The sequence below is a fragment of the Monodon monoceros genome, unplaced genomic scaffold (genome assembly GCF_005190385.1).
Source record: "Monodon monoceros isolate NGI ecotype Baffin Bay Population unplaced genomic scaffold, NGI_Narwhal_1 Super_Scaffold_21, whole genome shotgun sequence".
Classification (NCBI taxonomy): domain Eukaryota; kingdom Metazoa; phylum Chordata; class Mammalia; order Artiodactyla; family Monodontidae; genus Monodon; species Monodon monoceros.
In genome coordinates this window covers 7,235,289-7,252,438 of record NW_021703778.1, presented here as the reverse complement: position 1 = coordinate 7,252,438, position 17,150 = coordinate 7,235,289, and the positions used below count along the sequence as shown (strand labels likewise).

At 40.4% G+C, this 17,150-nt stretch overlaps 1 protein-coding gene across 1 annotated transcript; it reads right to left on the bottom strand.

Moving 5' to 3' along the window:
• Nucleotides 1-1,435: 1,435 nt before the first annotated feature.
• Nucleotides 1,436-17,026, bottom strand: CDNF (cerebral dopamine neurotrophic factor). The gene is made up of 4 exons (XM_029239598.1): nt 16,896-17,026; nt 6,845-6,972; nt 5,636-5,777; nt 1,436-1,614 (listed from the first exon to the last, which is right to left on the bottom strand). The coding sequence occupies exons 1-4, from the start codon at nt 17,008-17,010 to the stop codon at nt 1,436-1,438; spliced, it is 564 nt and encodes a 187-aa protein (XP_029095431.1). The 5' UTR covers nt 17,011-17,026.
• Between the last annotated feature and the right edge of the window lie 124 nt (nt 17,027-17,150).

The following is a 17,150-nucleotide window of genomic DNA, read 5'->3' as shown; positions in this document are numbered from 1 at the left end:
AAGCTGATAAAATAGCATTAAGAACCATAAAGCTCCATGTTGTCCACAGGTGCTCTTAATATTCTTTAACCCTCTATCAAAAGCTTGTCTAATGTGTGATAGGAAGAAGGGCAAATGACTTTGAGCTTGGTTCAGTTAATAGTGTGAGTGTGGATACAATTTCCTAAAATGTTGGCTGTACTCGTGTGGATTCTTGATCTAATCTAAGTAGGTTTAAATAGGTTTTAAAATGGTTTTCTTCACCTGGGAAACACTAATTTCAAGTAGTGCTTCCTGCCCTCCTATTTCTGATACCAAAGAGAGCTAGAAGGTAGAGTGATTTACAGTTAAAAACACAAAGTTTACTTTTAAAAGACTTTTGATTATGCCAGGTTATCATTTGGGTTGAAGTTGGGAGTTAGATAAGCTAAACATCATTTCTTTTGTCATAATCCAACTTTTTTTTTTAATTGGAGTACAGTTGATTTACAATGTTGTGTTACTTTCAGGTGTACAGCAAAGTGAATCTGTTATACATATACATATATCCATTCTTTTTTTAGATTCTTTTCCCATATAGGTCATTACAGAGTACTGTAATGTAATTTTGTTCCTTTTTATGGCTGAGAAGAGTTCCCTGTGCTATACAGTAGGTCCTCATTAGTTATCTATTTTATATATAGTAGTGTGTTTTTGTCAATCCCAATCTCCCAATTTATCCCTCCCCCCACTTACCCCCTGGTAACCATAAGTTTGTTTTCTATGTCTTTGACTCTATTTCTGTTTTGTGGATAAGTTCATTTGTACCCTTTTTTTAGATTCCACATATAAGTGATATCATATGATATTTGTCTTTCTCTAATCCAACATATTTAATTAAAAATTAGTGCACAGGGGCTTCCCTGGTGGTGCAGTGGTTGAGAGTCCGCCTGCCAATGCAGGGGACACGGGTTCGTGCCCCGGTCCGGGAAGATCCCACATGCCGCGGAGCGGCTGGGCCCGTGAGCCATGGCCGCTGAGCCTGCGCGTCCGGAGCTTGTGCTCCGCAACGGGAAAGGCCACAACAGTGAGAGGCCCGCGTACCGCAAAAAAAAAAAAAAAATTAGTGCACAGATAGGAGCCTCTGAGCACTGTCTTCCTGCTTAGAATCAATTTACTACACCGATTTTTCAGTGGTTCACTTTTCCCCGTTTTAGGAGATAGGCAATGGTAACTCACATACAAGAAAATCATGAGAAAGGCACTTGTAGGTTTTGGTACACTGCAGATTTAAGAAACCACTAATACTAGCCGTTCTACTTATAAACCCAGGTAACCAATTCTGAGGTGTAATATCAAAACAAGAAGTCTGAGACCACACACACTGCAATTCCTGGTTCCCCTCAACAAACGCGTCCGTATCCTAGAGAGGCATTTTGTCTCTAATCACAATCAGCGGTGCACCAGCTTCCGGGGGTCAGAGTTCTGTTTTGGGGTGTGTCGCTGTGTACTTGGGTGCCAGTTCTTTGATGAGATTCACATAGTCGGTTTTTTCCGCACAGGCCCTGCACTCTTCTCCCCAGCTGTACAGTATCTGTTTCAGCTCTGCTACTCTCATCTTGGACAGGTCCACTGATGCCAAATCCAATTTTTTTTCTTCATGACAGAAAGGAAAAGCACAATTTTTTAAAAACAAAACCAACTATGAAACACTTAGAAAAGCAAATAGTGTTACTTATCTTGGTGCTGACTACCCTGTGATTCAAAGTGGGGAACAGTTCCCGTGTCTATGGAAGACAGGACATACCTAAGAAAAATGTATCATATGCAAAGCTATTGGGATAACTCATGATCCGTCGGACTTTCTTTCCATGGAATTATACTCGCTTCAAAACAGGGCCTGTGTAGCTTTGCAGTCTTTGCTACCACTCCATGGCTTCTCAAGATCAACGTTCATAAAACAAATAGCACCGCATCCTAACTGCTGCTCCTAAGGTAAGAAGAACGGAATCAATAAAAGGCGGTACCTTGGGATGGCCCTGTGTGTGCGGCCAACTGAAAGCCATAGATTGTAACTAGCTAGAAAGTTACGATTCACTTTTATATGAGATATGTCTGTGGTAAAACAGATGAGCACATATATTACAAAGCACTAATACAAATGAGTTTTTAAATACAAATTTAAAGAATTTAAATACAATCTAAAGAATTTAAACTAGTTTTTAAATACAAATTTAAAGAAACCCAAACACATGAAGAAAATTAGGAGCATTATCACTGATCCTTAATTGTTTTGGATCTCTGCTTAAACTCACCTGACCCCTCCACTGGGATTCCCAAAATCATCACAGGGTTTATTTACAGACCTTTGGGGGTACAGCCACCTCTCTAATGCTGGTGCCTCGGTACCAGCCAATCTGGCTCCTAACATTCTTGCCAATAATACCTGTCACCAACATCTAACTCCTCTAGCTAGACTATTATTTCCCTGTTTACAGATTATCTGCAAAGGCTGTCAAGAACTCAGCTACTTCTCTATTGCCAAGCCCCAAAATAGAAAAATAACTAGGCTCATCTATAATATACTTGTGATTCTGATTTCCCCATGAGAAAGGGGCAATTTTTCTCTTTCGAAGGAAAGTCTCCTTCCCCCTTCCTCACCACCAGGGGTGTGCTTGAACATAGATACAGTGTTTGAGTTGACTTATTTTACAATTAGTGGCAGCCTAGGACTTTTTCAGCTTGACCTCTTGAAGCACTCCTTTTTTTCCCTACATAGTAGAACATGGCACTTAAAAGCCTTTTAATAACCTAACATAGTTGTCAAATGATTTATCAGAACTTCCAGTCAGTGTACCCTAAGTTAAAAGTTGGATTTTAGACTTAGGAATAAATTTAATCAGGAGGTAAAAGATCTATACACAGAACACTACAAGACTTTGATGAAAGAAATTGAAGAAGACACAAACAAATGGAAAGAGATCCTGTGTTTATGGTTTGGAAGAATTCGTATTGTTAAAATGTCCATACCATCCAAAGCAATCTACAGAACCAGTGCAATCCCTACCAGAATGCCAGTGGCACTTCTTACAGAGATAGAAAGAAACAAATCCTAAAATTTGTATGGAATGACAAAGGACCCTGAATTGCCAAAGCAATCCTGAAAAAGAACAGCAAAATGGTGATTATAGTTAAGAATACTGTATTATATATTTGAAAGTTGCTAAGGAGTAGATCTTAAATATTCTCATCACAAAAAAGGAAACGGTAATTATGTGATATGATGGAGCTGTTAGCTAACATGGTAATCATATTGCAAGATAGAGGTATATCAAATCAATGCATTGTACACCTTAAACCCACACACTGTTATATGTCAATTGCATCTCAGTAAAGCTGGAAATAAATAAATAAAAGTTGGATTTTAAAGGCTTTTCTATTTGGAGGGTCAGCTACACTCTGCTCCAGAGAATCCTTACATTTTTTAATAGTGATTTCCATTCTTTTAAAAAACAGAACAAAGGGCTTCCCTGGTGGTGCAGTGGTTAAGAATCCACCTGCCAATGCAGGGGACACAGCTTTGAGCCCTGGTCCAGCAAGATCCCGCAGAGCAACTAAGCCCACGCACCACAACTACTTAGCCTGTGCTCTGGAACCCGCAAGCCACAACTACTGAGCCTGTGTGCCACAACTACTGAAGCCCATGCACGTGGAGCCCGTGCTCCACAACAAGAGAAGCCACCACAATGAGAAGCCCGTGCACTGCAACGAAGAGTAGCCCCTGCTCGCCGCAACTAGAGAAAGCCCACGTGCAACAACGAAGACCCAACACAGCCAAAAATAAATAAATAAAATAAATTTATAAAAATAAAAAACAGAGCACGCGAAAACATTCTTTCAGGTCAAAAACCAAATAACACCTTCCTAATTGAAAACATAATCCAAGTCTACACTTATCTTGTCTGTTAATTTCCTGCCTGACATGACAAAATACCTTTAGGAGTAGAAACTTTTATAGCCCAAATTATTAATACTACACAGCTCAAAAGCCCCTGTTCAGTCTCAACTTTCCTGCCAAATATAAGCTGGGAAGAATTTAGAACTAGTGGTCTATTCAAGATAAATGGTTGAAGGAAGAAAATACTTTCTTGCAAGTGTTGGTAGTTTCTTCAGGTTATTCTAGAGGATTTGGCATTTGGCATTAACTTTAAAAGGGGGAAATCCTCTATAACTCCCTAAAACTACAGGGAAAAGGTCAATACCAACAGTAAATCTAGTCCATGGCTCCCCAAGGGCCTCTAGTGGCCAGCATTGCCAAAACATTAATAAGTACTCTCTTCTTCTCAATAATATCTGATTAATTTTTCTATTATTCAAGGATCCCAGTAAGATCCCTTGCTCATAGTAAAAGCTATTCAAAAGAAATTTGTTGAATGGAAGAATCAGGACAGTTTTGTCCCTTTGGGGGCTATCATTTATATGGACTCAGTGCTTCCTGCCTCTACTTCATTACTTGAAAGCCAATAAAAAAAAAAAATCTGCCTCATCACCACCCTGGAAGTTAGGGCCTGCCCTTGGCCATTTGAGAAACAGTTTGTCTTTGGTATCTTCTGACCTTAAACCTATTTAAAGACATCTGTGTAGCTATGGTGCATAGGCTTATATTACACAGCTATGCTGGAAAATAAGACTAAAGTAATTCAGAGTTGGGTGCTAATTACTTAGGTAGTTTACAAAACTATGCCAGGTATGTAACATCAAACAATGACATAAGCAAAGGAAATGGATTTCTACTGGTGGAATTACAGGTGTTGGGAATAGGCTAAGTGGGGAATCCCCCAGCCTTTTATTTTTATTTATTTCTTTGGCTGCACCGGGTCTTAGTTGCGCACTCAGGATCTTCCTTGCAGCATGCGGGATCTTTGGTTGTGGCATGCGGGATCCAGTTCCCTGACCAGGGATTGAACCCTGGCCCCCTGCATTGGGAGCACAGAGTCTTAACCACTGGGCCACCAGGGAAGTCCCCCTCCAGCCTTTTATGATGCCTAATCAATCTACCCGAAAGACTGGCCCAGATACAAATCCTCTGTATAAGAATAGATCTATGTATGTAAAATTTATAAGGCCAAGGATAATGTTTTAAATAGGACATCTTCCTTTTCTGGCTGTTTATTTTAGGCACCCTTGATAAGGCTATTTCATCAGGTAAAACCTGCTTTGATGTGAATAACCTATTTCCTAAAAGTTGAAGCTGGCAGAATGATAGCTCTAGGAAGAACGTTAGAGTCCCATTTAAAACTTGAGTCCTTACATCACCTTTGAATAGATGCAGCTTTTGTCTTAATAGGTTACCAAGAGCTAATTCACCACGAGTAGCTGCTCCCTTGAAATTCTGAACTCTTCCTTGACATGTGTAGTTGACAACGCCTTGGTGATTTAAGAGGTTAAACTTTGCCATTTGGGTGGGCAGTTTTACCTAACGCTGACTGTGCCAGATTTCATTTCTCTTCCCCCAAGAAGTTCAGATGGCACTAGGCACCACACAGCAGTCCAGCACCCTATTAGCAAGTGTAGAGCTTCTTTCTTTCTAACACTGACTTTTTAGAAACTGGCCCTATGTTTACAGAATTGGCAATATGCTGGACATTTGGGGAAAAAACATTTGACTCCGTTATACCATATTTCAGCTCACAGATCTGACTGTCCATCCTCTTCAGCTTCTCGCAAATCTTCACTGCAGGCATGTGCACGCTCATTGGGCGAGTGACCTCGCTCAGGATCTTTGTGGCCGCATCTTTCGTCGCTCCTAGATAGTAGCACTGAAGGGGAATGAAGAGACTTTAGGGGCCCAGACACTGAAAAAAAGCAAGTAGTATAGTTTCAAGAAGTGAGAAAGAGGTTAACCTAGTTTTTGTGGCCCAGCTTTTACATTTAACCCCTGCTAAGACACCAGAAAAGCAATGGCTCCGTTCCCAGGATCAGCCTAATTAGAAGCACCCTGCAATTCACATGATGCTTAAAGACTACTGATAAGAGCTAACACTTGCTAAATGTTTTATCTGCGCCGACACACTGCTCTCGGCTTTAAAGGTATCGATGTATTTAATTCTCATAACAATCCTGTGATGTAGGTACTAGTATTTTACACCCAAGCCAACTGGAGGTCACCCAACTAGCGAGAAGAAAAGACCGAATTAACTTAAAAATCTAGCCTTTTGGCTCTGGAGTCCATGTCCTGTTCTATCATGTTCTACTGCCTTTCAAGCTCCCTGACAAGCGTTTGACATTTAAAAATATAAAGCTTAATGGTGCAGACAAATGCTGAGACTTTTATAGTGTGTCAGTGGTGAGCAGTCAACGAGGAAAATTTAACTGACAGATTCAACATGACGATTTTAGGCAAAATGAATTGGCCCAAGCTTGTCTTTAGCGCTGTAAAAACAGTATATTGAAACAGGTCATTTGTGTATACCCGGGAAACACCATTACAAGATAATAAAAGTACTTCATTAATTATGCATAAATAATGATGTAAAAATATTTTGATAGGTTTCACTAATTGTCTTGATAAGAAGTGGAAAGTCTATCCACTCTTAACTCAGGACAGTAAATTCTCATTAGGAATTCAGTTGTATAATTTCCTTTAAGAAATCATGGGATTGGTTGCCTATGGTTTTTTCAAAAAGCCAAATGAAATGAGACGTATTCTAGATGAAAATACATTGACTCCATTTCCCTGAAAGATCAATTTCTGCTTGCTTTCTGCAGTGAGCAGGCTTGAGGCAAGCATCGAAGAAGGAGAACATTAAATTCAAGATGAGAAATGAAACGATTAGCAGTTTTCTCCGAGCACAGGGAGAAAATGAAAGGTGAAAATTTACCATACCAGGCGGTTTTCTTTTCCTTTGACATCCAAGCAAAAGCTGATCAATTCTTTTTCTATGGTGTCCAGAGAAAAGTTGACTCCTCTGGCTATCAGGGAGTTGTAGAATCGGTTCAAGAATTCTTGACACACTAGAAGGAACAAATAAATTATGTATTTGTGTACAATATCACCGCTACCACACCTATGTATATGTTTCTCCCACCAAATAAAAAAGTAAGTATGATTCAACGCATTGTGACAAATTAAATTTATATCTTAAGTGAGAATGGTTTCAGGCCTGTAGCTTTTAGCTTAGTGTTGGGCCTTGAATAACATGAGCTTATTGAATCAATCCGTCAATCTGTGGAACCAAGTTCCACTTAATAGGAGAACTTTCCCACAAAATGTCACTCACCCTAAAAGAAAATATTGCCTCCTCTGGGATATGATGCTTGGGACAGCTTTGTTTAAAGCATAGAGAAAAATCAGAACATGTGTCTGGAATGAAGCCCCTTGGTAGTCTGCATCTGCCTGTATGTCCCAGTTTGAACCCCAGTTGGAACAATCATATTCAATCCCACGGTCCAGAGTCAGTGAAGAGATGACCCTCAGAAGAGGCACAGGCAATAAGAACAACCATAGTTACCATTTGTTAGCACTGTTCTGAGTACTTTATGTGGATCAACTTATTCAAGTCTCAGAACAAAACTCGGATGTAGATACATCACTAGCCTCATTTTACACATGAAGAACCTGAGTCACAGAGAGGTCAGTGAGCTTGCCCAGTAAGTGGTAGAGGGAGTTTGACCCCAGATGGTCTCCCTCTGGGCCCACATGCTTATCCACTGGGGTACTATGAATTAGAAGGAGGCTGCTTTCCCACGCTGTTGTCCCAAAGGCGAAGTGTCCAAGCAATCAGAGAAGGACATGGAGGCCAGAGCATATGCCGGAAAACAGCAGCCCTCATATCAGAAAGAATTTTAGGGAAATAGCATGAGGAAGAGTGGCGAATTCTAGGGTAACCTGGAATAAATTTAATAGTATAGCAAGAGTCTGAAGGAAAGAAATTACAAAACTTTATCAAAAGACCTAAAAGTAGGCCTAAGAAATGGGAAGATAAGCCATGCTCATGGATGGGAAGATTCAATATTATGGATGATAATTATTTTTAAGTAGATCAATAAACTCAATGCTCTTCTAATTAAAATCTCAATAGGCTTTTTTATAGATTTGATAAACTGATCCAAAAATACAGATGAAAAAACAAGAGCAAATGAAAGCCAAGAAGTACTTGAAGAAGAAGGAGGTTGGAGAGTTGACCTTATCAGATATCAAGACCTAATTCTAAAGCTATAGCATTTGAAACACTGTGGGACTGGCACAGAAATAGACCAGTGGAACAAACTAGTGAGTCTAGAAACGAATCCACAAATCTAGAGGAGCTTGGTAGAGTACAGAAGTGATGCTGAAAATCAGTGGGGGAAAAATGGGCTAGTCAATAAATGGTACTAGGACCACCTGCCATGGAAAAAGTTAAACTTAGACACCTATCCAAAACTACACATAGACGTGAATCCCAGGTGAATAAAGACATATGGGAAGAGCAACACTACAAAAGTTTTAGAAGAAACCTTGGGAAAACATCTTTATGGCATCAGGATAGAGAAGGATTTCTTAAAGAAGAGACCAAAACACGGATCATACATTTGATTATATCAAAATTAACCAGCTTTTTAATGCAAAAGAAATCATAAGCAAATGATAAGACAAGCCACAAACTGGAGGAAGATATTTACAACTTATAAACTGATGAAGGATTAATATCCAAAATACATGAAAAATCACCATGGTCATACCCTTAGGTCCAGTCATTACCAATGACTATAACCTCTATAATCTCAGTGGAAACATCCCATTGTCTGATCATCATCTCCCATCTTTCCAGCTCACATCCTCTAACACCCCAAGGTAAACAATTCCCTGACCCCGCCAGGTCATACTATTCATTGATTCTGCCACCACTTCACCCTGCTTCCCCACCCAGCTTAGATTCCGTGGTTCAACATTATAATAACTCCTTTGCACACAAATTGAACTCCCTTGCATCTCTCTCCCCTGTTGGACTCACCCAGCAAAATCCTAACCCTGGTTAAAACTTTGCACCTATATTCACTGAACATGGCTGGAGGAAATAGCACAGCCGTACTCACTGGTCTCACTGTGAATTCATGACCACTCATTTCAGCGAGCCATCAGTGCTCCCAGCAATCCTACTACATTGACCTCATTCTCACTCTCTCCCACTCCCAAGAGGACAATTGCGCAGCTGCTCTCTCAAACCTTGTGTCACACCTCCACCCCATCCTCAGCGACGGTGGTGCTTCCTATTTCTCTGAGGGAAAAAAAAAGCAACAGGAAAGAACTCTCTCTTGCTCTGCCACCACATCTACAACACGTGTATCAGCACAGTCTACCTTAATTCTATGAACGAACTGTGACAACCCTTCCACCTGCTAAAGTAGATCCTATCAACTCCCTGCTCCTGCACTTCTGCCCTCTCTCTCCTGTCTTGTTTCCATTAACATGCTGTTAATTCTTATATCTTAAAAGCAACAAAACCTCTCTCAACATCACATCCCATTTCTCCACTCCTGTTTAAGAAAAACACTCTAAAATAATTTTTATACTTGTAGTTTCCAGGTCTCTTCTCTCTCCCTCTCTGTCCCTCCCCCCCCCCACACACCAAGTTTAAAGCCAGTGAGTTATAAAATGTTCAGTTTGAAAAACAGTGTCCCTTGTCTCCCCTTCCCCATTTCCCCCAAACTCAAAGCTTTCGTTTTCAACTCTTGTAGCTGATTCCTTTGGAATTTACAAATTTTAAATAACATGTTTGTGTGGCTAATTCCTAATTTTATTTTTAGTCTTAGATATTTATTATAGTTTTTTCCCGTGGAAGAGAAAGATTTAACTCTTTTGCCCAGACCCATCTCTTGTAAAAAGCATTTGGTTGGATGTTTTTATGTAGCCTTACAATCTTTGTCTTTTAACTTGACTATTTACTACTTAACTTAGTACTTGAAAAATATAATAATGTCACCTGCAGGAAAAGAGCTACAACATTTTAGAAAAGATAATAATAAATTTAAAAATCAAGTTAGTGGAATTATTAAATTATCAGCGGGCTAGGAACATTATTTTCAGCAGTTCCATCCACACCTTCTAGAACTGAAGTCAGTCCTACATTATCTGCTCCTACTTGATTTTGGAGGGGAAAAAAAGACACCAGATTAGTCTTGCTGGTACCGGTACTAGGGGAGAATTGCTACCTAGGAATAAAATACATGTTGTAATGAGTTAAGACTTAAGAATAACCAGAAGCTCTTGAATAATTTGTATATTACTTCATTGTTCTAATTTTATTTTTAATATTGCCTTAAATAAATTAGTTCCCAACTCCACACTCAGAAAGCAGTATAGGTAGGGATTCAGTGCTTTGGCTCTGAAGCCAGACTCTCTGGGTCCAAATCCTGGCTTTACTAGTTAATATTTACTAGCTGTGGCTTTGGGCCTTTCAACGTTGAATCACCCGACAGTCTAATTGCCATTCCCTTTAAGTTCATCAGTCTTCTTTCTCTGTGTTTAAGATTTTCTCTTTTTTCCTTTTGTGTTTTGCAATTTCCTTCTGATATGGTTAGATGTGGAATTATTTTTATTTATACTGTTTGGAATATACTGGACTTCCAAACCTGTGGATTGATGACTTTCATCCGTTTGGAAAAATGAGCTATCATCTCTTTTGCTCCACCCGTACACTCTCTCTTCTCCTTCTGGAAGTCCAGTTAACATATGTGGGAATTTTTCTCTTGATCTGCATTGTACCTTTTTCTCTGTTTCATATTTTTATTCTCTTAATTGCTCAGTGATTCCTTCTTGACAATTTCTTCAGTCTTCTAACTCACTAATTCTTTTCTCAGCTGTGTCTAGTCTGCGGTTAATCTCACTAATTTCTATTTGTACATGTTTATTTGGTTCTTTTCCAAATATGTGTGGACATTTTTAATAGCCTCCTGCCCTTTATTCATATTTTCAATCCCTTCCTTTATTTCTTTAAATATAGTAAAAATATTTTATATTCAGTGCCTGATAATTGTAAAACCTGAAGCCTGTCCAGGTATGCTTCTTCTGTCTCTTGTCTCAACTGGCTGTCACTTACGGTGCTCTTCTTCCCAGGGGTTTGTGATTTTTCTGAATGTGAGCTTTCTTTCTTAGAACTTTGTGGGAATTATTAGAATTTTGTGGGACTGGATTGAAGGTGGATTCCTATGTGAGATTAACGTTTGCTGATGCTGACTTGAAATCCCTGTAAACTAAATTCTCAGTTTGAGACGTTTTGGATCACCCAGGTTGGCTGTGTCCATTTGGGCTTCAATGCATATGTGTGGTAGCTTGTGAGTATGAGTGATCAAGAGACATTTTTGTTTTACCTTTTATTCAGTAAAAAGTTCAAGTATTGCAATTTCTTTTAATCTCTAAAGAATGGTGGTAGAATTGTGGTTATTTCCAGGTCACCTTTTATAATGAAAGTCTAGCTCTCTGGGGTTCCAAACTAATTGGGGGAGGATCCAGTACTACACACCTAACTTGGGAAGGTCTGGGCTATGTCATTATTCTTTTTATTTTATTTATTCTCTTTATTTTACATCCATGAAAATCTAAGTTTAAATTGCCTGGGTGGCAAATACCCTCAAGAAAAATGCCAGCTTCAGGGGTCCCTTTACCTCTTTTGGTTTCGACTTTCACATTGTTTTTGGCCTCTGGGTATGCCTTACTAACTTACACTTAACATTTTCACATTTTTATTTTATCCAGTGTTTTCAGTTGTTTTCAGCTAGACGACCAGAAATGTCAATTTTTAGAACATGAAGTCATATTCATTCCTAATGCTATTTAATAGGAACAGAACACTAAATATAATATAGCCATGTCGTGGTTTTAACAAATATTTATTGAGCAATCAGTAAGTGCCAGACAGTATTCTATAGGAAAAACAAAGCTCTTACTCTCAGGGATTACATTCTGGTGAATAAATAAAAGTATCTTGTGGCTGTGAAGAAACATAAATTTGGTAAGGAGGATAGAGTAATAGTATAAGGTAATAGTATTATTCTAAATGGGGTGGTCAGGGAAGGTCTCTCAGATAAAGTCGTGTTTGAGCATAAAGCTTAAGGAAGTGGGAGAACACCTTAAGTGGAGTGCTTGGGAAGAACCCTCCAGGCAGAGGGAAGAACAACGTATGCATGTCCTTGGCAGGCCCAAGAACCATATGGGAGCCTCCCTCCCACCAAGAGGGAGGATGGTAGAAAATGAGGTCAAATGAACGGCAGCATGCCAGGTCATCTAGGGCTTTGAGGTCATGGTAAGGGCTCTGGGTCCTACTCTGAGAAGGCATGCCATTAAAGGTTTTGAGCAAAAGGGTGCAGTGATCTGACATTACTTTTAAATTATGCCTCTGGAGGTTCTTTGGAGAATAGACTGCAGGGTAGCCAGAATGAAAGCAGGCATAACCATTTGGAGTTTCTTAAAATAGCTGCATATCTTGGACCAGGGTGGGAGCATTGGAGGTGATGAGAATGGTTGGATTCTGGATGTATTTTGAAGGCAGAGCCAAAAGAATTTACTAATGGATTGGATGTGGCATGGGGTGGGGGTGGGGGCGGTGGCGGTGGGCGGAGACAGAAGTCAAGAATGACCCCAAGGATTTGGGCCTGAGAAACTGCAAGAGGGGAGTTGCCATTTGCTGAACTGGTAAGACTGCAGGAGAAGCAAGTTTGTGGAGACCAGCAGGAATTCAGTCTTGACACGTGAACTTTGAGATACTTCTAGACAAACGTGACAATTAATTTTATGTGTCCACTTGGGGGGTGTTTTTGAATGAGATTAACATTTAAATCAGTGAACTCTGGCTAAAACAGATTGCCCTCCATAATGTGGATAAGCCTCATCCACTCAGTTGAAGGCCTGAATAGAACACAGAGGATTGGCATGAATAGAACAAAAAAACATGAGGGAATGCTCCAGCAGACTGCTTTCTGCACCATTGGCTCTCCTGGGCCCCCAGCCTGTCGGCCCACACTGCAAATTTTAGACATTTCAGCCTCCATAATCAGGAGAGCCAATTCCTTATAATAAATCTATCTGGATGTATGTATGTATGTATGTATGTATCCTATTGGTCTGTTCCTCTGGAGACCCCTAATATAATGTCTGACACTACAAACAGTAAAGAGCTGCTGGGGATATAAATCTGGAGTTCAGGGGTGAATTCTAGGACAAATACTAAATCTGTAAGTCATCAACATTAAAATGATCTTTGTGGGATGAGACCACACAAAAGGGAGAGATCCTGGGTCTCAGTCTTGTGAAACTCCATTGTTTAGAAATTGGAAAGATGGAAAGAACCAGAAAAAGACTGAAAGGAGCAGCCAGTAAGGGAGGATGAGAACAAAGAGTGAGTGTGTCCCAGAAGACAAGCAAAGAAAGTGTTAAAAAGGAGGGACTGACTGATCAGCTGTGTGAAATGCTACTGATAGAATGAGGAAAACGAGACATTTGCCAACACGTATTTTGCTAAGTTTAATTAGCAACAGACCAAGTATGCAAGGGAGACACCTACTGTAATGATCCATGCATAAACCATCGTTAAAGCCTCCTGGTGACCTGTAATTCTCCTCTTCCTGAAAAAGAAACCCTGTGTCCTGATGCCTCAAAGCTCTTTCTCTACTCCCACGATATACCTTCAGATGATTTCTACACCTTAACTGTTGCTCTGTTGTCAATGTATTACCTAGAGGGCGGGTGTTGGGAATTCTAACTTGTACTATGAAAGATACACTTTTGACTCACTAAAAGCTATATAATATTTTATTGCAGCGTATGTGCGTACATGTATTCAACAGAATTGGGTGCCTACCTTATGCCCCGCACCATGGTAGCCACTGGAGATGATGTGGTGAGAGAAATGGTCTTGACTGTCAAGGAATGCACACATGGAGACCAAAATGATTTCTCTACTATGAGACATGTACTAGATAGTGTGGGAGAACAAAGGAGAAGCACCTCCCTGGAGGAAATTGGGAGATCACTGAAAGTTATTTAGTGAGGAAATAACATGATCACCCTGTCATGGGAAGGATGCTGTTGTGGGCTTACATGAAGAGATTAATCTCACAATAATCTCTTCAAATATTTTCTCAGGTCCTTTCTCTCTCTCTTCTCCTTCTGGGACTCCTATAACGTGAATGTTGTTTAATGTTGTCCCAGAGGTCTCTTAGGCTGTCTTCATTTCTTTTCATTCTTTTTTCTTTATTCGGTTCCAGGTCACTTATCCGTTCTTCTGCCTCAGTTATTCTGCTATTGATTGCTTCTCGTGTATTTTTCATTTCAGTTATTGTATTGTTCATCTCTGTTTGTTTGTTCTTTAATTCTTCTAGGTCTTTGTTAAACATTTCTTGCATCTTCTCGATCTTTGCCTCCATTCGTTTTCTGAGGTCCTGGATCATCTTCACTATCATTATTCTGAATTCTTTTTCTGGAAGGTTGCCTATCTCCACTTCATTTAGTTGTTTTTCTGGGGTTTTATCTTGTTCCTTCATTGGTACATAGCCCTCTGCCTTTTCATCTTGTCTATCTTTCTGTGAATGTGGTTTTCATTCCACAGGCTGTAGGATTGTAGTTCTTGCTTCTGCTGTCTGCCCTCTGGTGGATGAGGCTATCTAAGAAGCTTGTGAGATTAATTTCACTATAAATCACCTAACAAATTAGTAAGTTAAGGATCCTGGCATGCATTTATTGCTATAACCAGATAACCATAGTCTTTTTATTTATGTCATAGGGTTTTGTTTATTAAAATTAGTCCCATAAGTGAATGTATAATTATTTCAAAGTAAAAAAAAATTAATAGCCCCATAATACAATCCTTTTAAATAAATTCAGAAACGTTTACATTTTTTTTTTTTAGTAAGCTTCACATGACCTAAAGCAGTCATAAACTTGAATATTCACAGGGCCCAGGCAAGTAAAATGAATGGGTAAAGCAATCCAAGTCTAGGAAAAACAAAAACAAAAACCTAAAGAACACATGTCCTTTCTAAAAAGAGCAGCCACCATCAGTTCCCACTATATGGACATATGGGCTAGTCTTGACTGGTCACCTGGTTTTCAAGATAAGCCAGAAATCTGAACTTTTTAAAATGACATCTCCCAAGTTTAAAATATAGCCAATTAATTTAGATGTTCTTTTCAAAATACTTTGTTTACTTAATAAAATACATTAATAGGTCCCAGGTGGTTCATGGACTATCAGGGGTTTTTTTTGTTTGTTTATTTTTTTTTTGCGGTACGCGGGCCTCTCACTGTTGTGGCCTCTCCCGTTGCGGAGCACAGGCTCCGGACGCGCAGGCTCAGCGGCCATGCCTCACGGGCACAGCCGCTCTGCGGCACGTGGGATCTTCCCGGACCGGGGCACGAACCCGTGTCCCCTGCATCGGCAGGCGGACTCTCAACCACTGCGCCACCAGGGAAGCCCAACTATCAGTTTTTTACTGATAAAAGAAGTCATTGGTGTCCCGTGCCACAGAGTAGTCAAGATAAGAATGGAAATTTGCCCTACAGTATGTATAGAATTTTAATCTTATACACTGAGGGAAAATTAATTGGCTAATGATAAAGACTCATAAGCTGAAACAGAGCCAGATCTAGACTCTATTTCTTTTTGTTCTAAAACCAGTATTTCCTTCGTTGTGATTCTACAGTGTTAACAAAAGGAAATATACACCCAGGCTCTCAGACATGCAAGTTAATAATCACAATATGCTGTAATAAATTCAAGAAAGACGTTAGAAGCTTCACAATTAATCCAGATGCTCTGGCTCTTCTGAAATGTTTTTAAGTAGAAGCTCCAGCAATTAAATTACTGATGATTAAGCCAGTCAACTGTTTATGCCTCACAAATTCTGCTTTAAACGTATAGTACCCAGTTATAAGGGATCTTTAACTGAAAATTATAACTTGGCTGAACAAATATCTGTATCTAAAGTTTGACAATAACATCACGTAGGTATTTTAAATTTCTGGAGAAAAGTTTAATTATTGCAGGGCTGATAGAAAACTGGACTCCAATTGTTAAGACTTTATTCAGTTATATTACAGTCTATACTCACCCATTCATTAAACATATATTGTGAACCTACCATTTCCTGTTATGTAAGAATAGATCCGAAAGCTCAGAGAAGGGTGAAGCGGATATACATCTAAGCTAATTATTTCAATGAATGAAACACGGAGGTAAGTGCTACCGTAGTCCAGGAGGAAGGAGGTAGCACAGCTAATTATCTCCTTTGACCTCGTTACCAGCCCTCTGCTGTAGGTATTATCACGTTGATTTTGCCAGAACCGGGTACAGTGGCCTCAGAGCCAGAAGGCTGGGTGGGACGTAGACCCACCTGTTCTGAGTGCAAGTCCACAGCTGAGATTCTGTGAACAGAAAAGGAATCTTTTTTGTATTCCTCCTCTTTCTAAGGAGTTAAGGTACTCCTTTGTTAAGAAACTTTTCCCTGTAAAGTCCTAACAAATGTTAGTTATGTGCTCTGATTTAAGCCATTTCAACTCAATTACAATTTGTCATGTTTTCTCCTTTGGGGAGTTATAAACTAATTTGAACTTGAAAGGCTTCTGTGCAAGGAAAGGCAAGTCTCGCCGGTTAGGGCAGCAGAATCATTTTGGAGCCAGGGTCGTCTGCCTCTACGTGCGTTTGCACAAAATCGAATCCAAATCCAAACCCACCAGCTCTGAGGCAGTTTAATCGAGCAAGACCAAGAACGCGGCCTGAAGGTGTCACTGGGCCCGGCTCGAACTTTTGCTTAGGCTTGGGCGAAGGCGATCGGAAGCCACGGCCAGGGCCCGTATTTCCTAAGTGAAATGCTATTTATAGACAGGCCCGAGAGAAGCCAAAGCCGACAACAGCTGCACTGCGACGCGGTGTCACCGCCATGCAAGCAGGTCTCACACCGCTCACCTGCACAGTCGGCGCCCAGCCGCCCCCCGGCCTCCTGGCCCTGCGCCCGCCCCGGGTTAGAGACCCAAAGCCCGGCGCAAAAGGCCACCACTGCGGCTGGGCTCCCGCACCACATGCTGAGCCAGCTCCAAACGCCTCGCCGCCACCTGTGAAATGAACCGCCGCGCTGCTATCGCCCGGGGCTGCTCCAGGACGCAGGAGCGCAGACCCGGGGTTGGAAAATAATCTGCCTGGAGTTGCTGGGACACATGATGC

Coding starts and splice junctions, on each gene's coding strand:
- CDNF (XM_029239598.1), bottom strand. CDS start 17,010: ATGTGGTGCGGGAGCCCAGCCGCAGTGGTGGCCTTTTGCGCCGGGCTT. Junction 6,973..16,895: donor GCTGGGCGCCGACTGTGCAG/GTGAGCGGTGTG, acceptor TGTTCCTTCTAG/TGTGTCAAGAATTCTTGAAC. Junction 1,615..5,635: donor GATCTGTGAGCTGAAATATG/GTATAACGGAGT, acceptor TCTGTCATGAAG/AAAAAAAATTGGATTTGGCA.